The sequence below is a fragment of the Watersipora subatra genome, chromosome 6 (assembly GCF_963576615.1).
Source record: "Watersipora subatra chromosome 6, tzWatSuba1.1, whole genome shotgun sequence".
NCBI classification, from domain to species: domain Eukaryota; kingdom Metazoa; phylum Bryozoa; class Gymnolaemata; order Cheilostomatida; family Watersiporidae; genus Watersipora; species Watersipora subatra.
This window is the reverse complement of record NC_088713.1, coordinates 41573519-41598660: the sequence shown is the minus strand read 5'-3', so window position 1 is coordinate 41598660 and position 25142 is coordinate 41573519. Positions and strand designations below refer to the sequence as shown.

General features: G+C 34.6%; 1 protein-coding gene across 1 annotated transcript; it reads right to left on the bottom strand.

Moving 5' to 3' along the window:
* Nucleotides 1-646: 646 nt before the first annotated feature.
* LOC137399029 (tubulin alpha chain-like) lies at nt 647-25033 on the bottom strand. Its single transcript, XM_068085172.1, has 11 exons — nt 24996-25033; nt 20392-20473; nt 18779-18916; nt 17601-17749; nt 15207-15335; nt 14005-14121; nt 12829-12906; nt 10861-11016; nt 5894-6056; nt 3578-3861; nt 647-842 (listed from the first exon to the last, which is right to left on the bottom strand). The coding sequence occupies exons 1-11, from the start codon at nt 24996-24998 to the stop codon at nt 675-677; spliced, it is 1467 nt and encodes a 488-aa protein (XP_067941273.1). The 5' UTR covers nt 24999-25033; the 3' UTR covers nt 647-674.
* Nucleotides 25034-25142: the final 109 nt, after the last annotated feature.

Here is a 25142-nt window from a genome sequence, read left to right as displayed (position 1 = left end):
ATATATTCGTTCAAGAATAACAATCTTTTTTTGTAACTTATACAGCTTGGATCAAAATGTGCGCTAATATATACACAGTCTGCTATCATCTGCCATATATAGTCTGTTTTTTCAGCTTATTGTAGAGTTCCACTGATATTTGCTGTCCGCTATCGGCAATAATATATAGTCTGTATTGTCGGCTCTTGCTGGGGTTGCGTTGGTATATCCAGTCTGCTATCGGCTGTGAGATTATTGACGGCTGTTTAAGAATTACAAAATATTTATTATTCTGTATTAACGACTTTTATACCGGCAGTGTCAAAGTGTGGTTAATTATTGAAGGTGCCTCGGCTACTATTACCGAACATTAATTCCTGCTTGGCCTGGTTTGGGGATTGCCCTGATTTTACTTCACATGTGGTATAGATAAAAGTTTCATCTCAGAAATGTCTGGCAGAGTGTTTCTGTTCAAAAAACCTCGTAGGTTAAAACACAATATTAATACTTCAATATTGGAATACCTGCATTTACCTGCAATACCTGCATCTGGAATTACAAATGCATATAATTTCTTAACAACTTTATTATCTTAAAAACAAGGAAAATCAACAATAAAAACGAATTTACAGTCATAAATATAAACCAAACAGACAAGCGACAGACTCGAAAGCAAATACACCTTTCTACCATTTCTAGCCGCGACCTCTGTTGACGCCGGCATTTCTGTTTGTAGCCTTTTTTACAAAAGATCGGCTGGAGCGTGTTGGTGATGATCTGTTGTTTGAAATACTTGGAAGGTGGTTTATATGTGGTTTATATTCAGAACTTGGAACACCAATCATATCAGAGTCCATAGCAACCTATTGAGAAAATATAAAGCATTTGAAAACCGTATAAAATATTGAAGGCGAGGGATGACACAATTTCCAACAGAAAACATATCAACCATTTTTCTACTGATTAGGCAATATCCTATATTTTATATATATTTACCGTACTTTTCGGACTATAAACCGCATCCCTATATAAGCCGAATCTGCTTTATTTTCCAAAAACGATGATAAAACAATACATCGTCTGCACCTTTGTATAGGCCGCAGAACTCAGGACGGTGCTTTTTGACGCGGCAGCAACTTGGCTGTTTAAAACGAAACAGTGCCTAACGGCACTGTTTCGTATTAACCGACACTTTTTAACCTAGTGTCTAACGGAACAGTACCGTTAGGCATGGTTTCATATTTTCTTTCACCGCTAGAGGTGCACTAACCGGAGATTCTGGTTAATGCACCCTAGCAATGAAAGAAAAAACCACAGAATAGCCGCACCCTTATATAAGCCGCATGGCTCAAATCGTCGGAAAAATGTAGCGGCTAATAGTCCGAAAAGTGCGGTATACACATTTTATATTTAGTCATATATAACGTAAAACCTCTATTTCAATAGCATGGCGCTCTATTTTTCAATCTATAATGGCATTTACTTGGAGGTGGCGTTCAAATAAAGGTGGAGCTGTATTTTTCAACTAGCTCGTCAGATTGTTTTAAGAAAATAAATTTAACTTTTACGGGCGAAGCGATGCTAATGTCGCCTATAGTATATTTTACAGTTTCTTTCGGGTGAATCGACATTATTACTGTTGGCCTCAGCACTTTTGCTAATAATTTTTTCATTCATGTCAAAATATCAGATCGAGTTAAACAAGGAACTACGTAGACTATAAAATACAGGTACAAATAAAATATATATTTTATACATATATTTTAAAAAAATATTATATATTTTTAATATAATATTTAATATATATAGTATAATATTGTATATATTTTATATATAATATTTAATATATATAGTATAATATTATATATATTTTATATATATTTAAAAAAAAAGTTAATATTATATATATTTTGACGACTTTCTGTACCTATAAAATATAGGTACAGGAAGTCGTCGACATGTAACTTGATCGTGGTTAAAACGCCAAAAAAATACAACATTTTTTCTGAGCGCTTTAACGGAGATCAATTATGCTGATTTTAATTTGAAAATGCCCTGTCCGCTACACCACCTAAAACTACAAAAACATCTCAGCTGACAAAATTAGATAGAAAATCTATTTCTAACATTTTATTTTTATATATCCGCATATATTCACTCTTATAATATGTATTTTGCATGTTGTCTATCTTTATTGTATTTTAATCACTAATACTTTCTAACATTTACAGTTTGGCCGTACTTAAGCCAACAGTTTAGCGACCATATTAATAATTTTTTATACGATTTCCTACCTGGTTCCATTACACAGTACGGGGAAAGTATATGTACACTATATATGTATAGGGAGCGATTTCGCTAGGAAAGCAGAGTTGTCACAGCTTCGCGACAAATGGAAATTCCTTTAGAATAAAACAAACGAAACCATTTCTTTTGGCAAAAACCTGTTCGAGTTAATGATGTTAAGTTCGATTTATATATATTTATTATATTAAGTTCAATTTATTTAATGCAATTTATCATTGCGTGGGAACGGACCGAACAAACCCAAATTGTTTGAGCTATCTGTGGGCGAGTTATCCGCGTTTGACTGTAATGACGTAATGATAAATTGCTTCAGATAACTCGACCTCAACTTCGTTAACTCGAATAATTTTTTGCCCAACGGCTACCGAGACGGTCGTTATCGCTATAGAATATCACTTTATTCCAAGCCATAGAGATAAATCCCAACTTTTATTTGTTCGTAGGCGTCATTATTACCATCATCGGCAAAATATTTTCGTCAACGACTTTGTTAAAGGTTTATTAAAATTTGATTTTTACAAAACATCCGCTTAGCGATGGTCTTACGAAGGCTAGGAAGACTAGGTAACCTTCACATAAACTTTAGAAAAATCGGCAAAATTAATCTTGGTTAAAACGGTGTTAAAATGCTCAAAAGAAAAATAAGTCTTTTGTTCGGAGCATTTCAACAGCGATCAAGTTTTGCCAATTTTAATCTGAAAACGTCCTGGCATTCACATCACATGAAACAACAAACAAATCTCAAGGGATAGAAAAATCTCTATACTTTCTGATAAAAAAATTTTAAACTTCACATTAGAAGCATTTAATTTGAAACAAGCCATTCATGCTTTTGATTTATATTATAGTTTGTATATGTACATGTATCTACTAATAAGTAGATGGACTTATGACAGTGCTCTGATAACTTGAACGCTCGGATAGCTCTCGAACACTTTTACTCGGTCCCGTGAAGATTGAATTATCCTTGTTTGCCTGTATATTGTAGCACCATATTTTACAGTCTAATTGAATTAAATTCGACTACCACGACTAAACCCCAAATATTTGGCAGGTAAGTAGCAAACAGGCAAAGTGCTTCATACGCTAACGCAAAGCATGTAAAAATTTACATAGAAGTACACCGACCAAGGCCTTAGCGCTTGCCCTTGTCTAACAAACAATGAAATAAGTGTATTCAAACAATGGCGCTGCTATAACATGGATAAAGTTTACTTGAAAGACCAAATATGCAGTTGCTTATCCCATAAATATTGCTTTTAAGACTACAAATGAAAGCCTTAAAAATAACCTCTTCATAGTCTTTTTCTAAAGCTGCCAGATCCTGACGGGCCTCTTGGAACTCCCCTTCCTCCATGCCCTCGCCAACGTACCAGTGTACAAAGGCCCTTTTCGCAAACATCAAATCAAACTTGTGGTCTATCCTAGCCCAAGCATCAGCTATAGCAGTTGTATTGCAGAGCATACTGACAGCGCCCCGCACCTTTGCCAAATCACCGCCAGGGACAACAGTTGGTGGTTGATAGTTGATGCCAACTTTGAAACCAGTTGGACTCCAATCAACGAACTCAATATCTACCAAAAGTAGAGAATACACAGTAGTATACGAAATGCACAATTAAAGGTAGTCGTCGACTTACGATCTATGCAACCCACCTATGAAAGTCTATGAAAGTCCACCCGGCTTTCCGACCACATCCAGCGGAAAGTCAGGCAGCCCAGTGCGAGGCATGGCATAAGCCCTTCTTCGTTACTTTTGTTAAGTTTTTCCGTTAAAGCGAATTTTTTTTGCCATATCTATCATTTTTTCTGTTATCAACAATAATTTCTCTCGAAATTAAAATTTGGCGATTTGTTTACTGAATACGTTATTAAGAAATATACGTTGCTAGCCATGGCAAGCTCAGCGTTATCCGCTTTGGTAAAAACGGATTCGCAAACAGATAAATGATAAAATCTTAGTTAAAAGTTTGAAGTTCACTAAAATAGATACTAAAACTTGCTTCAAGTATGTGTTAAGTGAGTTAGGTTCATTTAAGTTAGATCAGAATCTACAGAATATACAGAATCAACTTACGATTGGCCATAACCAAACGCAGTCGTAAGTTGACAATTACCTGTACTAGAAGGTTTGTAGTTGCCAATGCTCAAGCTCACTACCGACCCTTTACTGAAAAGGTTACAGAAACATAGCTTCGATTAAATTTAAAAATTGTAGACATTGCAAATTACACTTAGCCTTTGTACTCTTAGCCAGGTACTAATGAAAACTTGTTTCATGTAAAAACATAAAATTGTCGTGGAACACAGTCATCTCTAGTTAAAATAGACTACGTTAGCCAGGTTATCAGATAAGACAGACAATTTGGAAAAGCAGCTGCAATAAAAGTGTAGTTATGTTCAAACAATCAATAATCAATCAATAATAAGTTGATGATGATTTGTAGAAAAAGGTTTGATTATTATTAAATGTAAAAACACCTGACTTTTGAAGCCGTTCTTATCATTCAATAGTGGGAGTGAAATACATTTTTCACTTGCATAACATAATTATCATCAAATATAATTTACATAATTTATGAATAAATTTGAAAGAGTAACTTAGTTAATAAAACAGGAAAACAAAATGATTTGAATATTTTGCGTGAATGGAAACTTCCACAAATAATTTGCCGCTACAGCAGTTGTATAAACTTCGCCAGTATTTAAAAAAAACTTTCAGTCTAAATGTTTGTTTTTTTACAGGCAAACTATTTTGACCTACATATATAAACAGTACAATGTACAGTATATAGTGCAATAAATAGGCCATAAATGATTTGTAAATGTGATTTTTCCTGTATATACAGACCGGTATATAGGCACACCAACTAAACTGGACAATTAGCTAAATTGGACCCCCCACCACTCTTGTTAGTTCGTTTTATTAAGTGTTAACTATATGTGATATGTGAGGATGTGATATCAGTAGAGCATGTGTAATATCATAACAGAGGATATCATGAGAGATGTGATAGCATGACAGAAGATATTGTGGGAGATGTGATAACATTGCAGAAAATCTGATACAACAACAGAAAATGTGACAAAATTAGATGACATTGCATCGTTGTTCCCCTCTTAGAATGTGACATCACGATAGAAAATATGATGTATTGTGATATATTATCTGAATATCTGAGATTTTTCTCTGATTGGCCAGTAATGCAGGCTTTGCTTTCGTGGAAAGTCAGGGCTTTTGAAAAGCTGGCTTTTCACGGAAAAGCTGGAAAGAATTAACAAGTCTCGCTATATAAACAGGCGTGAATCAGATGTATGGGCATGCCTTTGCTGACAGGAAATCTACGTGTGGTCTAGGCATAGAAGACCATCATGTAGCAGCAAACCTGCTTATTTGTCTTGCGTACAGACTGGTAGCGGAGACTGCCGTGAGATTGGTAATGGTAGCCATGGTGATGTGAGGCATGGTGATGTGAGCCAGTGATGTGAGCCATAGTGATTGCCATGGTGGCAAAGGCTGGTTGGCCATCATAGCAGCTTGGCGCTGCGTAGCAACATTTGTAGTCTCGCTGACTGTAATTAAAGAATATATGACATCACTTCTCACCTCTTTTATTTTTGAGACTCGTGATAGTTGTGGTAATCTCATTATTGTTGACATCTCCTCGGTAGAGGAGACAGACAGACATGTATTTACCATGCCGGGGATCACACTTGACCATAGAGTTGGCAGGTTCAAAACAGGAATTAGTCATTTGTGTAGTGGTAAGCTACAAAGATATGAGACAACATGGCTGACTCGGCACGCAGCAGATCTTTAACAAAAAAGGTATAAGTTGTTGAAGATAGAGTAAATACATCTATGAAGATGTCCTGATGCCAGTATCAGCACCAATATGGGGCGTTACAGATGAGCTAGCACCAAATTGCAGTAGTTTATATCAGAAATTATCGTACTTTTCTATCGTTTGAGATTGTTTTTGTTGCTTAAAGTGATCTGACTAACAGGATGTTTTAAGATTGAAATCGACAAAACTTCATCGAGATCAAAATGCTCAGAAAAAAACGTGCAAAATGACATCACTAGTTGTTATCGTTGATTTGGTTTATATCGGCTCATGTAATCATGTTGCAGCGCGACACGTTTTTATTTTGTTGGTCTCTTTGCAACTATGGACTGTGCACTTCCATTTAATCTGAGCGTTGTAACCGCAATCAGGTCTATTTTATCTTAAAACATCCTGGCAATCAGACCACTTCAAATATCAAAAACAATCGCAAATAATAGTAACACACGAAGACTGTCGGATAAAATCTGTCTGTTACTCATCATTAACAGACTCAATATTTCACAATTTTTTGGTGATTTCAAAGATAATTTGTTTTTGGTGATTTTATCCAAGCTTGACAAGCATATGCTAGCGTTTTCCGACAGTTTTTTATTTCCGATATTTGGTTTCAAAACACCATCTAGTTGCTGAAAACCAGTCTCTTAAACATCCACCTGCAGGCTATCTCATTGGGCTACCTCATTGGGCTATCTTATTGGGCTATCTTATTGGAATGAAGGAAATTCCAAGCAATACCAGGTTTACTGTGAACTTTTTTTTAAATAATATGAAAGTTTCAGACACTTGACAAATCTACTATTAATAGTTCCAAGTATGCTAAGAACATTATTAAATAGAATAAACTGCAATTATAGTTATCACTGAAATACAAATATTTAATGAATTCGAAAAACACAAATAAGTTTTCTTCATAATTGAGCTACGCAATTTGTAAATTCATCCAACTATATTCTTGTTTTAATCTGGATGTAAGTAATAATTGTGACAATTTTAGTTGAAACTATTACAACAAATCATGAAACAGGACTGCAGCTCTGGACTAATTACTAGCGTTACACAATTAAACTTTCATATATTTTCCTTAAACACTAATAAATATATGCATATTTTATGTATATTAGTACTCCGGCACTCGTGTTTGTGTGCTGTGAGAAATAGTATATGTGTCCTTATGAAGCACAGAAAATAAGATACGAACAGAAACAACGAAAGAATTAATTGCTTTTGATATAACCGAGTTATTATTAGTACAATTTTGAGGACACTTTTCTACTGATCACTGGCTATTATGGTTTCATAAAGATCAAAGATAGTCAAAGTTGCGGTCAAATGAATGTGGCGTTCAATTAATGGGTGGCGCTCTAATTTTCAACCCTTCTCCTATAGTGGCGGTTAAATAGAGATGGCGTTCAAATAAAGGTGAATTTCAGTTTTTTAACGACTAATATACATAAATATATGCGATAACGACTATACATATATATATATATAATATACATATATATATATAATTTAACGACTAATAAATATATGCATATTTTATGTATATTAAGCTACTGTTATGGCGGTCTTATTTGTTTGTCTGCCGTGAGAGATGTCACGAAAATTACTCGTAATCGTCGGAAATTATGACCAGAGTCGTAATGTCCACAATGCTGACGAGCTAAATATGTTATTACATATTTGCTGTTTAAAATACTCAAATCATATCTTCAATCTGCCTGACCATCCACTACGTTGCTACTTTTGCAAAAAAAAACACTACACCTTATACCAGACACAAAAACCTTGCCAATTTACATTATAGAACAGCATTATGCAAAAAAGAGCTTTCTTTCAATACACAGAATTTACTTTACTATTTTTTGTTTTTTTGTCTCATGGTCTAATCGCCTCTGAACGACCTTGACCAGTGTAAATAAATTTAAAATCTTAAGTCAAAATAAGTTATGCTGTTCACTTGTATCACCAAGGCTACTTCCAAACCTACCCATTGCTAAGCCTACACTTCCATTCATGTCTCTACATGTCTCATCCTTGAGTAGACAAATCTTTTGAATATTTCTTTATTAATATACAGGCAAACTTGGATAACTCGCCCTCGGATAGCTCGAACACATGGTTAACTCGAACGGATTTGTTTGGTCCGTTCCCGCACATTGATAAATTGCTTTAGATAACTTGACCTCAACGTCATTAACTCGAACAGTTTTTTGCCCAACGGCTACCGAGACGGTCGTTATCACATTAGAATATCACTTTATTCCAAGCCATAGATATAAACATCAATTTTTAGTAGTTCTTAGGCGTCGTTATTACCATCATCAGCAAAATATTTTTGTTAATGACTTTTCTAAAGGTTTGCAAAAATCAAATTTTACCAAACATCCGCTTGCGATGGCCCTTCGAAAGCAAGGAAAAGCGAGGCAACATTCAGATAAACTTAAAGTAAAATTGGCAAAATTGATCTTGGTTAAAACGCTCAAAAGAAAAAGACGTCGTTTTACAGAGCTTTTTAATAGCGAACAAATTTTGCCAATTTTAATCTGAAAATGTCCTGGCAGTCACATCACCTAAAACAAACAAATTTCAAGTGATAAAAAAATATCTATACTTTCTGATAAAATTTTTTAAAATTTCACATGAGAGGCCCTCTAACTTGCAACAAGCAATCTAAGCTTTTGATTTATATACAGTTTGTATACGTACATGTACCTACTGATAAATACACACACTTGCGACATTGCTTCGACAACTTGAACGCTCTGATAACTTGAACACTTTTGCTCAGTCCCGTGAAGTTTGAGTTATCCGAGTTTCACTGTAGTTCCTAACTGAGTTTATGATCATGAGAGTTTAAACAATGACGTCATAGCTAATTAGCTGTGGCAGCGGAAATTCCACGTCTCCAATTGATAACATATTACTGAGACACTAATTTTCACCCTCCAAAAACCCATTTCAAAAACTAGCTAGGGTTACTTAACTACAACAATTCCACCTCCATCCTTTACTTTGTTGGTGACTCCCATATATTAGAAGTTGTCCTTTTTTAGAAGGTTAGAAAGATAACTAAAAAAAATTATATATAATATAATTGGTAAAATACATTTTTTGAATAATAATTAATATTCTAATTATAATTAGAATATTAATTATTATTCAAAAAATGTATTTTACCAATTATATTATTAGAATTTAGACTTCTTTGCTAGTTTAGACTAATATAAAAGTCTTCCAGTCAATATTTTTCTTTTTAGCACTGGTTCTCAGCTTCAAAAAGTGTAAAAAGAAATTTAGCTCATACAAATTTTCTAAACGTACTCCGCCACCAGAAGTGAGACTCTATATAAAATGAGGTTTACACGATTGTCTATACTCTTCTATGTTCCACTTAGGTTCCTAACATATTTTGTCATTCTTACAGCTATAAGTGTTTTAATGTTCTCCGTAACACCTGATTTAGTGATTTAGGAACTATCCTTTGCTTGAAGGCTGTAGAATGAATTAAACAAATTACAATGTGAGATTATAAGAATATTGGTTTGAACATACAAAGGTTTTAACATACAAGGCAGACATTAAACAAATAAATTTTGTAGGTAGTGATTTGACTGCACAGTAATATGAATGTAATGTAAAAAATAAAATAAATACTGTATTTGCTAATAATATTTTATCCAATCAAATGTGAGAATTAACTGTGACGCAATTAACTTTCACATTTGATTGGATAAAATGCTTCAGCTTTTTAATCACAATAAGCGACAACTGAACAGTTGTCAACCTGTTCAGTTGTTGGCTTTTCAACTGTAATTACTGCATCTCTTGGCCAAAGTTTCAATTGTCTTGGTACCAAGGCTTTATACAGTCATACCTCGATGCACAAGTGTGCCAACATACAAGACACTTGAGATATGAGTCTAAATTCGAGAAAAATTTTGCCTTGAGATACGAGACAAATTTGAGATACGAGCATACAAGACAGTTTGAGATACGGCCGCTAGGTGGTTTAGTACGTGAGAGGCAGCTTACAAAAACAGCATCACTCTTGTCATTCTTGTCAAATCAGTTTGAAAAAGTTTTAACAAGGCCAGCTAAAAGTGAAAGTAAACGTGAGACGAAAAGAGTCGAAAAAGAAATGTAAAAAACTGAAAAGAACCAAATTAGGATTAGTTTGAGCGTAACGTATAATCAACACTTATTTTCAAGTTTGTTTAGTAAGCTAAGTTCATTAAAATTAAATTTAAAGACTATGTTACGTTACGTAGGGTCACAAATGCCTAGTGAATCAAGTTGGTTGCTGTCGAGCCTCTCGCCTAGCACCGTTAGCATCTGCTGTCTGTTTCGAAGGTAAAAACTCCATACAATACTGTTCATAATAATGCTACATTTCATTGAAGATGAAAACAGCCAAATAGGTATTGGTTACTAAATGAACGTGGTGAAATTAACTGACTAAAATTTGTGGTTGTAATATCCTGTTTTAGATGATTTTTGTAAAAGGTTGATAATGGATCAATATGTATTTAGTTATTTTAGCAAGGAAAAGTTGATTTGAGATATGAGAGAATTGTCATATGAGTCACGGAATGCATTAAGCTTGTATTCCGAGGTATGTCGGCATTGTTTATCATGAAACAAAAGGACACAGACAACTTTTTACAAGCCATATGAGAGGCATTACACTTTTACAAAGATAAAAGTCATGACAAATAGTTACCCGCTCATGAAGAGCCTTGATTGGAGAGATGAGTGGAGCGTGAGATATGAGAGGGAAATGAATTCTGGGATAGGGAACAAGGTTCGTCTGAAACTCGACCAGGTCTACATTGAGTGATCCAGCGAATCGCAGACTGGCAGTCACAGAGGAGACAACCTACGATAGAGACAAGGTGATTTAATCAATTGTTTATTTAGTCAGCAACCATGACTGCAAAAATCTAGTGATAGTAGTTTTCTAGAAATCTAGAAAATAGTGTTTATTAGTAGTTTATATTCATATCATGGTATAATAATACACAGTACACAGCCCAGTGCGCTCTGAGAGAGCATGAGTAACAACTATGTAGACAATTATTCTTAGACTAGCGGAATGCCCGGCGTTACTTGGGTATTAAAAATCAACCTACAAACAATGAGATGTAATGGAGTTTCCTGCCACTTGCCATTAGCCTGGCAAATTGACAATCGCTAATGTGAGTAAGCTTACTAATAAGAGCCGTGAGAGCAAGCATACAATTACACTGTGTCGTAACAAAGAACGGTAGCGCCCTTTCATCCATATGGCGACATACATCGCCCAATGAATCGATCAATCTTGCGTAGCTTAATTGATAAGATATTTGCCTGGCGAATGGGAGGTTCCAAGATCAAAACGTTTATGATACGGATTCTTCATTCCAATATTTTAATAGCTTTAACTGGACAAACCGAACTATACACGCACACACAAACTTTGAGATATATCTCTGTAGACGTAGAAAAGTGGTCGAGTGGGGCAGATGGTAGAACACTTAGCTAGGAATATGAATGTTGGGATTCGATTCTTGTGGGATGCAATCCTCTTCCTAAGGCTGTTAGGGTGACTTTGGACGGACAGAGATCTTATTATAGTAAAGACTCACTGCTGAGTAATCGAATCCCATGAACACGAGGTAATCACGAGTTCAAATAACACGTTTACTTCAGAGTTAAAAGTAACAGCATGCAACACTGGCATAAAACATCTGGGTAACAGTTTCTTTTGAGAAAACTAATTAATTAACACTTGGAAACCTAATCTTGTATATATACAAGCAATTCCCTTCAACGTAGACCTGAGAACTTTCCATTGCCTTGTCCTTAAAATAGTTGAATTCCTTTTGAATTGAGTACTATTTTAAATCTTCAAACTTTCAAAGTCAGTGAAATAAATCAAATAAAACGGATGTATAGCTTTTTCTCACACTCTTTAAAAGAAGTGGATTCCGTGGATAGAGCAAATAACTCCATAAATTTAAAATGAACTAAAGGCTTTGTCTACTTGACTTTCTCTATTTATCTGTCAGCCAGTAAAAACATGAGCTACCGAAGAGTTAGATTACACATTATTAGCTGGGTTACATAATATGTTTAATTTTTGAAGATGAGCTCACACAAAACTGTAGGAGACTTTATCAGAAAGTATCAGTAATTTTTACCATTTGTGATTGTTTTTGATGTTTGAGGTGATCTGACTGCCAGGATGTTTCAAAGAATAAACCACTCAAAAGAAAAATACATGCGAAATGACATCATTTGTTGCTATCGTTGTAATAGTTGATATCGGTTTTTGTGTTGAAGTTGTAAGTGTTTTCATTCTGTGGGTATTTTTGCAGCTATAGGAGTAATAATCGCACCTTTGCTTGATTTGAGCATTTTTATCGTGATCAAAGTTTGATCGATTCTAAGCTAGAAACATCCTAGCAGTCAGATCATCTCAAATATCAAAAACAAATGCAAATGATGGAAAATACCAATAATCTTTAATAAAATCTACAAAAATTCTCTGTAAGTTCAATTTTTATGATCATGTCAAACTTGTTGTCAAAAATGGTGCAGTATTTTTGATCAACAGCCACATCTGGCGTTTGATAAGTCGATATAACAGATTTCAAATTGCACCAATTGGATAAAACGTGAGTCGTTAAATTTCCTAAGTTTAACCAACCTGAGCCATTAACCTGTTAATGTTAGTATATGTTGGTCTTTCTACATCCAGGTTTCGTCTGCAGATGTCATATACAGCCTGAAAAACAGACGAATCGTGTATAATATATTATATACTTAATAGTGATGTAATTATATATATTTGTCATTACACTGACAATGCATATAGGGATGCTGTAAAGCATCTAGTTCCAACAACTGAGGTCGGTGGTTCAAAATTTGATGGCACTGAGCCACAATTGAATCTTTTTGAATTTCAAGTCTCTACATTTTAGAAGAATCTGAATCACATATCATGATTCTTTTCAGGAATCATGATATCTACGAGTCCTGAACAGTACTACATTTGGGGTGAAAAATTACTTCAAACTTCCGTGAATACGAATGAACATGCATTATATATATATAATCCAATTGCAAAAGCTGCTAGAATCGTGCTCGCTAAAATTTGTTTAGCCAATTAAAAGCGTTTCGTTGACGATTTCGGTGTGCATGCACAGCTCTGACAATTCTGTGAATTTTGGCCTAATAATCCTGTGTTTTTAGTTCATTTCGTAATTTCGGTTAGAACCAACAAAAAAATCCACACGTGTGGCCGTACCTTTACTCTTTCTCAACAGTTTTACCAGTTTCATAGTTAGCAGCAACTGTTAAACCTTTCTTGAAGGTCAGCAAACCACTATGATTGTTCTACAGAACTAAAACACAATTCCTTCAAAAGTCACAACTTTAAATGCACCTTCAGTGATCTCTAGCATTATTATCTCATAAAATTTGATAGCGTTTAATAGAGATAAAAAGGTATCATTGAGCAATGTAAGAAATACCAGCCTATCAGGCTGCACGGCAGCTGAACCAAAACTTTTAACATGAGTTGATATTGGCTTAGAACTAAGAAGACACTGCCGAAAATCAAAAACTTGAAACCGAATACATTTGAGCAACTTTTTTCAGCAACACAAAACAAATGCTAGTTTTTATTACACAGACCTTTATCAGCTAATGCAATATTTCTGCACAATCTAACAGGAAAGATGTGCATTCTGAAAACTGTGTTCGGAGATGTTACACTAGTCATTAACAAATTCCAACAAATGGTCACACATCCTTGGAATGTGGCTTCAGCTGCCGTGTGGCCCTTTACGACAAAAATTTATGCTTCACTCCATCCTCATACCTCATTGTCGATGAGAAAGGCGCAGTCCGAATGCTCAAGAGTTGCATGTGTCATGAGTACAGAGTTGTATGGCTCGACGATAGTCGGTGAGATCTGCGGCGCTGGATAGATGGCAAACTGGAAAACATACAAGTTTTGGGTAGATGGCAAACTGGAAAACATACAAGTTTTGGGTAGATGGCAAACTGGAAAACCTACTGTACAGGTTTCATCTGCGGAATTAGGAAATTGGAAAGATACAAGAGCTGAGTAGATGGCAAACTAGAGAACCTAAAGGTTCTTGGTAGAGTGTAAATTGGAAACATACAAGTGGTGAATAGACAGTAAACTAAAAAAACTTAAAAGGCGCAGGATAGATGGCAAACGGGAAAGCAGACAGTTGCATAAATATGCTTTTTTATGCTGTACAAAAAATGTATCTATAATCTGCTTAGGCATTTAGATGGACTTTAGAATCGAACTGAAATAGAAGTTTGTGAAAGCTATTATTGATGAAGCTGATTTTACCATTTGTCAATCTAGAGGAACTGCTGACAAATATTTTATTCTAAAACGGTTAAAATAGCTTTTTATCTCGACAGAACAATCGCCTGAGACGTGAAATGAATTCAAACTACGGTTCATCCCATTTAAGTCCGTCGAAAAAGGATTGTTCAAAATTTATTAGCCGATTGAGATTTTAGCAATGTTCGATTATCGGCCGATTAAGGTGGCTGATCTAGAGAGTAATGTTAATTTTAAAAAGACAACCTTCGTTTATCAGCACTAATACAGACTAGGCCATGTTGGTAACCGAAAAAGTCCAGGCATTGAAAATTGTGTACAGTACTATAGATTAAATAGGCTATATTATCTAGCTCACCTACTCCTATGCTACAATATGGTACAACATGTGTATACAGTATACATAAAAGAGTAAAATATGGTTATACCTACAATATTAAACTAATATTAATATTTGTGTAATATTAATATTAGTAATCAAAAATTATAGTACAACACTCAAGTGGGAAAATCACGCGAACATCGAGAGAGCCGACTGTCGGTAAAATTTGTCATTCTTCAGACAGACACAACCGCATTGAACAATCATCTAGACCTCAGATATCATCCACACAATAGAAAGTCCATAGAGGTGAAGTCTAAAAAAACAGGAGTCGACTGTACACAAAAGCGCGGTTCGACTGTACATACAATCCCACCTGAAGTTTGGAAGTTTTCCCATAGTCATTGGTGAGTCTCTCCATGAGCAAGGAACAGAAGCCCGATCCAGTTCCTCCACCAAATGAGTGGAATACAAGAAACCCCTGGAGCCCAGGACACTGGTCTGCCTGTGACAAATTAGAACACGTGAAACAACCCTGCAAAGATGCAATTATTCTGTGGATGTAAAAGCACAAAATACCACGTGCTCTATCAAAGATGGCAAAAGAGATGTCAAGAATTTTTATTTCAACTACAATTTTTAAATTAATCTTTACACATTCTTCCTTTGAGAAGGATACAATTTCTTCTAGAATTATTTTCACCGAAAGAGCAATATAGAAAAAGAGTAATGCCAATGGGCCAAAATGGTGCCTCAATACTTCCTGTAATATTACTCTGTTCTTGCATGAACTATGTCTAGCAAGAAACATGTCATTAATCTGGCTACAGAATACATCTGAGAGTTGTCAAAGAACAATACTATTCAATAAACTTACAACATATAAACATAGCATATATCATATGAAGATATAACATTTGAACATGTATCATATAAACAATATCATATAACATATACTATTTAACATATATCATATAACACGAAAATATAACACATGAACATATATCATATATAAACAGATGGTATATATCATATAAACATATATTATAGAAATTTATAACATAAACACATCATATAAACATGAGAACATATAAAACATCAGTAGTTATTTCCTGCTGACGAGTTTTACATGATGCTTTGCCTGCATGCAATAATTTTCTACTGATAACAGCATTAACTTAAATATTTAACAAAAAAATCCCATATTGAATGTCCTTTTTTATGAATCAGTGAAAGGGTAGTTTTACCATTACTGTAAAAACTTAAAAGGCAGAAAGTGCTCCTATGGACTACCAAATCAGGCAATAAGAAATGATCAACCTGCGGCAACATGCTGGCCCTCGAGCCGATACCATGAAAAATATATCTGCAGAAACACATGTCAATCAGTTGACATGACAACCGTTAAAAACGAACTTACACAGAATTTTGGTAGATTTCATCAGAAACTATCAATATTTCTCCATCCTTCGCGATTGTTTTTGATGTTTGAGGTGATCTGCCAAAATGCTTTAAAATTAAAATCGCTAAAACTTTATCGCGATATATAGATATCGAAAAGATATCTGTCAGGATGCTTTAAGATTAAAATCGACAAAACATTATCGCGATCATAACTCTCAGATGGCATCAAAATGATGCCATTATTTGTTATTATTGCTATAGTTGATATCAGCCATTGTGTTCAAGTTGGAACGCTACACATCTCTAGTCTATCAGCTTCTTTGCAACTATAGACGTCATAATCACACTTTCGATCACACTAATGTTTCAATCATGATCAAGTTTCATCAATTTTAATCTTGAAACATCCTGGCAATCAGATAATCTCAAACATAAAAAACAATAGCAATTGACAAAAAAATACCGATACTTTCTGATAAAATCAAAAAACAATTGTGTAAGTTCATTTGTAAAAGTCAGCAGAATGTAGGAGTCTGTAAAACTTCGAATCCAAAACTTTGACTGCTGCCAATATCCAGATAACGTACAGATATATAAAAAGTAATATTTGCTATACAACTTTCACACATTTTATTGACAAGGGAAAATCTTCACTATACTAACAGCAGTATCCGTCCAATCAAATGCATGCTAAGATCATTAGGAAAACAAAATGTCACCCATGAGAATTGTACTTGGATACTCCAATTTATTGACCGGCACCCTAACCACGACACCACTCAGCCACCTTGTCATTGAATTACAATACTGATTACTCAGTACAACCTCTCACGGTGCACAGGCCTGCCAAGTGCACTAGCGTGCATTATGAAATGATTTGCTAAAGCCTGGTTCACACTATATCGTCGCAAGTCCGCGTTTTCCTTTCGACGTTCATCGTCGATTATGCGAACCGTAGACCGATGGCATTGACGAAGTGACGCGGACCAGCCGGGAAAGTTTGGAGCTGTTAAACTTTTACGATATTTCGCCGAGCATCGACGATCGCCTTTCAAATGTGAACCACTTCAGCGATGGTAATTCGCGGTTGCCGATAGCGTGATTTATTTCAGTTTATGACCTTCACTGCGGGACTAGTATTTGATTTCAGTCACGCAAAAACAGAGAGATTTCTTCATGAAAATTTAAAAAGAAAAATGAAAATCCCACGTCACTGATACAAACGTGAATGGGTTATGTATAGTGTGAATGTGGTTATCGTCGACAATCACTGAAGTATTGTTGCATCAACACCGAGATACGGTGACTCAGTTTGAACCTGCCTTTAACGATTCTGGTGTAACAGTGTATATTATAAACGACATACTAGTTTTCGTATCCGATCAAGTACAAGGTCAATAATCTCTCTCCCAACTGTATACTGTCCCCTGGCATAATTGTTAGCAGCGTCTTCCTTTCCTGTAATAAGCTGCTCCGGATGGAAGAGTCTTCTATACGTCCCAGTTCGTACCTCGTCTATACAACAAACAATAAAAGTATTAAACTGCAATTTATTATATTAAAAACCACAAAATATTTAGTTAGCAATAATGACTTTAAGTTACTTTACACAAATGTATAAATGAACCTGCAGGTTTTTTTTTATTTAAAGATAAACTTGCAGTTTTAGTAGATTTTATCAGAAAGTATCAGTATTTTTTTTATCTATACAATTGTTTTTGATGTTTGAGATGATCTGATTGCCAGGATGTTTTAAGATTATAACTGGACAAAACTTGATTGCAGTTAAAACCCAATTTTAAAATGTGGTTAAAACGATGCATGACAAGGCTACTTCCAACACATAAAATGAGAATTAGTAATATTAAAATAAATCTAATATTATCCAGATACTAGTAGTATCAAGATAAACCTAATCTTATCCAGATAATCATAAATATCTTTGATTTTTAATGCTGCTGGAAATGTGAAACCGTTATGACTGGTGAAACTGACATTGGAATTTTCCTTTCTTGCAAAAATAAATACAGTTTGTCGAAAACAAATTCAACTTGATAGAATGAGTTAGACAAATTTGGACATTTGTGTGCCTATGTTTAACCTTGACTTTAGCTACAGAAGTGGTGTTTGTGGGGGTTTTATCGATTTAGGAATTGTTGTAATGATATACAGTGATATACAATGATATATTATATATATATATAATATATATGTACGTAGACAAGCCATATGACTATAAACCAGTGTTTCATTAAATGGTTAATTTTGTGTATCGAAAAATCCAAATGAACCGGTTGATTGAAAAAATGATATTCCGACGTATTCCAGATGTTCAAACAAGATGCAACAGGCAAAACAATCCTGATAAATATTAATACGATTTAAGTCATTGCTTTATACTCCTTTCTGGACGAACAGGTATCAATGGTTAAAATAATAATACAGAATACAACTTTAAGGACAAACAGATGTGCGAAGAGATCTTTGGCTGGCTTCTGATCACATTGAAAATTAAATAAGATTTGGTCAGCCGCGCGCACTTACCAACTACCGTAGGCTCGAGGTCCACCATAACGCAGCGAGGAACAAACTGTCCAGCCCCCGTCTCTTCGAAGAAGGTATTAAAGCTTTGATCCCCCGCTATAGCCATGCTAGAGGGCATCTGTCCATCAGGATGTATTCCTGAAAAAGGGGATTTATAAATGATAGCTTATCTGACAGATCAAGTCAAACCTCTACCTAAGTTTGCCTTACTCCAGCATAAAATTCTATTTAATATTTGACTGCATGCGAACTAAGCTCCAACATGTGATGTTCAAAATGCCTAAAAACATCCGAGTGCTTAAAGAGGACATGAAGAGGCAGATAAAAATAAAAAGTATGTAAGCTTAATTTAGCTTATAAACAATAATATAATAATTATATAATAATAATTATTATATAATTATTATATATTATTATAAATTATAAACTTACATTATTATTATTTATATTATTATATTATAAATTATATAATTATTATAATTTATTATTAATAAATTATAATAATTATATAATTTAGTTATAAACCAATTTTTTATAAATTTGTTATATTTGCTAATTTATTAACTTAGCTAGCAGGCTAAGTTGGTTTAGACTTCATTTAGTCCAAGTGAAAACAACATTTACATTTATATATATATATAAATGTATATATATACATTTATATATATATATGCATATATATATAAATATATATATACTGTTTTCACATATATGTAAATATAACAACACATATATAAACATAGTTAATTGGTTATAGAAGTATAATAATATATTTGTTTTATGGCAGGAAGTCAACTCTCATTGACAATGGCATTTGGTTTCCTTGGTGGCTCTGAGCTGCACTGATGAGAATTCAATAACCAAAACGGTACTGTCTTTAGCATGGGTATATCTATATATATTATATCTCTGTATATATTCATATAAATATATATGTAAATATACATATAGAAATAAATATAGCAAGCATAAAGCTATTAGCAATTAGGTGTTTTACCTAAGGTTATAGTGTTTTACTGATTTTAACTTGCTCTGATTTTATCATTGAGCATTCTGTCGGATGTTACGCTTTCATTCACATATATTTTTTATTGCCATTTTTACAGCGGGTAAGAACATACAAATTTATTCATCATTAGAACTCATTGCTCAGATCTTTCTTTGGCTCTTTAGATCAACAGTTTGTGTTGGTAGACTATGATAAGTATGGCTTGTCATCTAACAAACGCGAATAATGAATGTAAAAACGTTTTTATTGGATTCTTTCATGCAGCATCCTTTGATAAATATAGTAGTTACTGAATTGATTAAAAAAGCGGTAGTAGAAGCGGCATGTAGAGAATGGCCAACTCAATGTTTACGGGGTGGCATGAGCCTAAACGATAGATACTTTTCGATATTTTGTCAAATGCAACCCAAAGCCCCTTAGTAACTAATTTGAATGCAAAAAATGTGAACCAAACAAGAGACACAAATATACTCGTCACATAGGAAATGACTAGGCAAAGTCCAGCCTGTGCTCTCATATCATACTTGTTTACAAAAAACAAGCTTTTAATGTGTCAAGAAAACATAGGACCTTAAGCTATCTGTTGGGAAGATGATTAACCTACCATGCTCAAGACAATATAACTCCCAGCATGCATTGCCAATCTGACAGCCAGCTTGACCAATATGAATGGAGATGACACCACGCTGTATGAAACAAACAACATCTGATTATCCAAATTAGCAAAGACTAAGCAATCATTTCACATATTATAAATTTTATCGAATAACAAGCTTAAACCTTAAAAACCAAATTACAATTCTCTGTAATAGCCTACATACATATATACATATACAACACATAAAGGAATTAACTCTATAAAAAGCATAGGTGCACAACAATTGCGATAATAGACATATGGATTGTGCCACTACACCTAAATCTTAACAAATTACCACTATACTAAAAAGTTATAAAATTGGCTGATGAGAGAAACAACATCAATCTTAGCACCAGTATTGTATTTATTCTAAATTAAGGTACTTTCTTAAACCATAACTGCCACATACAACATTTATCATTTTTTATTGGTAACCAGACACGCTGATTCCAATTTTGAACTCAAAATAAAGATTGGTCTACTAACTTTCAAAGTCATGAAGGCTTTTATAAAGCGTTTCAATAACCGTTTTGAAAACAACACAATCAGCACAACAAACTCCGCCCATAAATATGTGATGAAGTCTAGCTTTTTAGGAACGGAAGTTACGGATGTTCAGTCCGAAATAGAACAACAGAGATGGGTGTCTTAAAACCCATTATTATCTAAATTCAGCCTTCAAAATAACCTCAGTCTTTTATGAAAGATAGATAAGCTATTTGAAATTGCTTGTGGCTTGTTACAGGATGTTTAATAGGCTGAACGCCGCAAAAAATGAGCTCAAATAAGCGCAATTTTATCACAAGCTAGCGTTGTTATCGCACTTTTTGAGCTCATTTTAAATATGCAATGTTAAATAGCTTATCTACATGTATCAATCAGAAAATACTGAGAATATTTTGAAAGCTGAATTTAGATAATAATGGGTTTTAAGACACCCATCTCTATCATTTTAAATCGTACTAAACATCCCCAATTTCCGTTCCTAAAAAGCTAGCGTATGTCACATATTTACGGGCGGAGCTTGTTGTGCCGATCATGTTGTTTTCCAGGGCGATATTAAAACACTGTAAAAATCCTTCATGACTCAGAAAATTAGTGGACCAATATTTATTCTGAGTACAAAATTGCAATCAGCGTGTCTGATTTACCTAAAAATACGATAAAAATTGTACGTGGTAGTTATGGTATAAGGTCTTATTTAAGGTAAATGCATTTCAGATGCCATTGTTCAACATACCAACATAAAAAAACTTATCAACATATAAACATTAACCACTTCTAATGTGCATGAAAACATAACGTCAACAGCTGACAGCAGCTGGAGTATCAACACTGGCAGAATCTCAATAAATCTCTTTGACATTTCTCCAGCGTGCTTCACTTTTTATACCATTTATTCCCTAGAGCTTCTTGTAAATGTTCAAGTGATTTCTGGCTTTGGCTGAACCAGAGTCAACTTCTCAACAAAAAGGAAATGGTATATTGGCCGAAATTGGCCGAAATTGACCGATGGATAAGTTAGCTTATTCATGTCAAATATCATCTAATAACAAATGGTTTACCATGCTGATAGTATATGTATAATAAGTCTATAGATTGTACAGCTAAAACATAATAAAAAGTAGTATACTTATGTCTAGTAACCTTTCATCAACGGAATCTTTTTATGAATGAAATTTCTTTGGTATATTTAAAAAATCAAATGCTGAAGCCTAGCAAAGTTTCGTCTGACAAAGGCCCTATTTTTGAAAAAGTTCACGCTGTATCAGGCTCCGTGATTTGTCGGTGTTTGACATTCACAACCAATGAGGTTCAACTTGTTTTAAGGTGCTTTTTACGAGCAGTCTTTTTGGCGCAACAATACATACCTAGCGGCTATACAAAAATAGCGATATTGTAGTTTCATTTGAATGAGACTTTGAGAGAGAAATGACAATGTTTCTACAGTTGAACAGTACAAAATAAGTGAAAATGTGTGAGTGATAGAGGAAGGCAACGACAGAACTTGCAACTTTAACAAGCTTGTGACTAGAATCAAGAGAGAAGGCTCAATGAAAAAAATAGATGATTAAATATAGCATGATAAGTTTGTGGTTTTTGACTTTTGTCAGATTGTTTTTGTGTCAGCTATAACAGTTCTGAAAGTCGTGATCTCATGCTTATCATGTTTATTGCTATTGGATATCTCGAATGTATCAACATGTTCTTATATGCCTCTCTGCATGGCTGTATTAAGGACAAATAGCAGAGAGCCAATAAAAAGCTTAGTAAGCAAAAATGAGTTCTATCTACAAGATGTGCTGTATATGCAATAACAATTGAGTTGACTTTAGCAACTCAACAAAGCTTGTTGTGGTGACCATCTCCAGTAAGCAAACAGAACGATTTACATGAATGAGCACTTGTAATATAAATTATTTCACTCAACTCATGCACTACAAATATGTAAGACAAAGGTAAAGAAAGTTATGCAATCACACAAGAACACTCAGAGAAAAGGTATTACATCACAGTTACTCAAAGTATAAACAAAGAAACAATTAAAATGCACTGAAATCGTAAAGACTTACATAACATTTTTACCCACAACTATCTCTCATTTGCAAATGATAATAACCTAGTGAGTTCAGACAAGTTACGACAATAAGAGAATTATAGTTTGACACAAAATTATGGACAAAAATAACTCCCCTCAATCTTTATGATCACTAAAATAAGAAATAAGCAAACCAAGCAGGGAGTTTACACTAACTAACAAGTCGTGATTAACTAGCCCTACAGGCTAGTTAATCACGACTTGTTAGTTAATAACTACAGGCCAATAAGTTTGACCTCAATAACCTCAAAGATAATTGAGCACATTATCTCTAGTTCTATGTGGCAGCATTTAAGTAGTTTTAACCTTTTAAGTGACAATCAGCACGGCTTTCGCAAACATTTTAGCACTACCACCCAATTACTGGATGTTACACATTTTGCTTCTAAAGCACTGGCAGAACGCCGAGAGTATCACATAGTCTCGTTTGATTTTGCAAAGGCCTTCGACAAGGTGCCCCACCAACTTTTAATACACAAATTGAAGGCTTACAGATTTGATACAGGTACCCTCAAATGGATAGAAGCGTGGCTCAGAAACAGAGCTTCTGTAGTTCAAGTGAATGGTTATACATCACATAATTTTAGTATTAAATCAGGAGTACCTCAGGGCTCAGTGCTGGGACCCCTATTGTTTATTCTTTACATCGATGACTTGCCACTCTGTGTGAAAGACGCTGACTGTCGACTGTATGCCGATGATACTCTGCTGTGCATGGATTTGACAAACACCAGCCAGCTGGCTTTGCAGACTAATGTTACAGCATTACAGCATTGGGCCACACAGTGGGGCATGACATTTAATCCAGAAAAGTGTATCCACATGCAGGTGGGCAGGTCGACACCAGATTTTAAACTTTTTATGAACGGAATTTTTATACCACAGGCGAATGGTCTGAAATATTTGGGGGTTTTCATACAAAGCGACATCAAGTGGCACGAGCATATTTTAAACATTACTAAGAAAAGTAATAAGGCACTCGGACTTATCCGACGCTGCCTTTTTAATGCAAGCATATCAACAAAAATTGTCGCCTATAACACAATTGTTCGACCATTACTCGAATATGCCTGTCAGGTATGGTCACCGCACGCAAAAGGCTTAACTGACAAATTAGAAACAATTCAAAGACGGGGGGTTCGATGGATTTTCAGACTCGGGCCTATGGATAGTGTCACAGAGTGCATGCGTGTAAATAACATCCAAGAACTAAAAGATAGAAGAGAAGATTTGGATTTGAAATTTTTAAAAAGAATTGTGTTTGGACTATACGATCTAGACCTCAATAACTATATCTCTTTTAACCCATCCCACCAAACCCGTCATGGAGTAGTCCACCCACATTTTAGGATAGACCAATATAAGCACTCTTTTTATAATAGAATGGCACCGAATGTTGTGGGTCAGGGCGTTGATGACTCCCTCAGTTTTTAATACGATCTTGGTATTGCAACAAATTAGGTTTTAGCGTTCTTATCAATCATTTTATCTCAAATTTTATGTTCATATAATGCCCTCGGGCGTATTGGACAGATTCGAATATATATATAGCCCTGACAGTATTATCACTAGCATCTCTAAGGTTATGTCCATCACTACCTATATTACTGTCACTGTCATACTCTACAATAGTATTATTATCTGTCTTCTCAAAATTATTATTATAAGTCTCTACAACATTGACATCACTGACATCAGTACCAATGTCTAATTCATGGACTGTCATACTACTTTAGTAAGAGGTGGGGCATTAGGACGCAAGCAAAACCTGATATCTACTGCATGCTGTATCGTACCATCCACTTTGACTGCAGTATTAGAAACGAGGGTCTAAGAACGATCTTCGCCTACAAGGCTAACACGTCTGACTAGAGTGGCATTTGCTAAAGATTCTTCTATATTAGTTAATGTTCGTGTCTACATATTAAAAATTTTCCACTTTTCAGTCAACAATGTCTAAAACACTCACCATGTTTTGCAAATAAATTTGCAAAGTGAGAAAATATAGATATTTAGCAAAACTTGCTAATCATTGTACGAAAATTTATCGAAAGCGAAAAAGGAAATGTTCAACTTTTCATTAGTCGTACAGAAGTACCTCGCGATAGAGAATTAC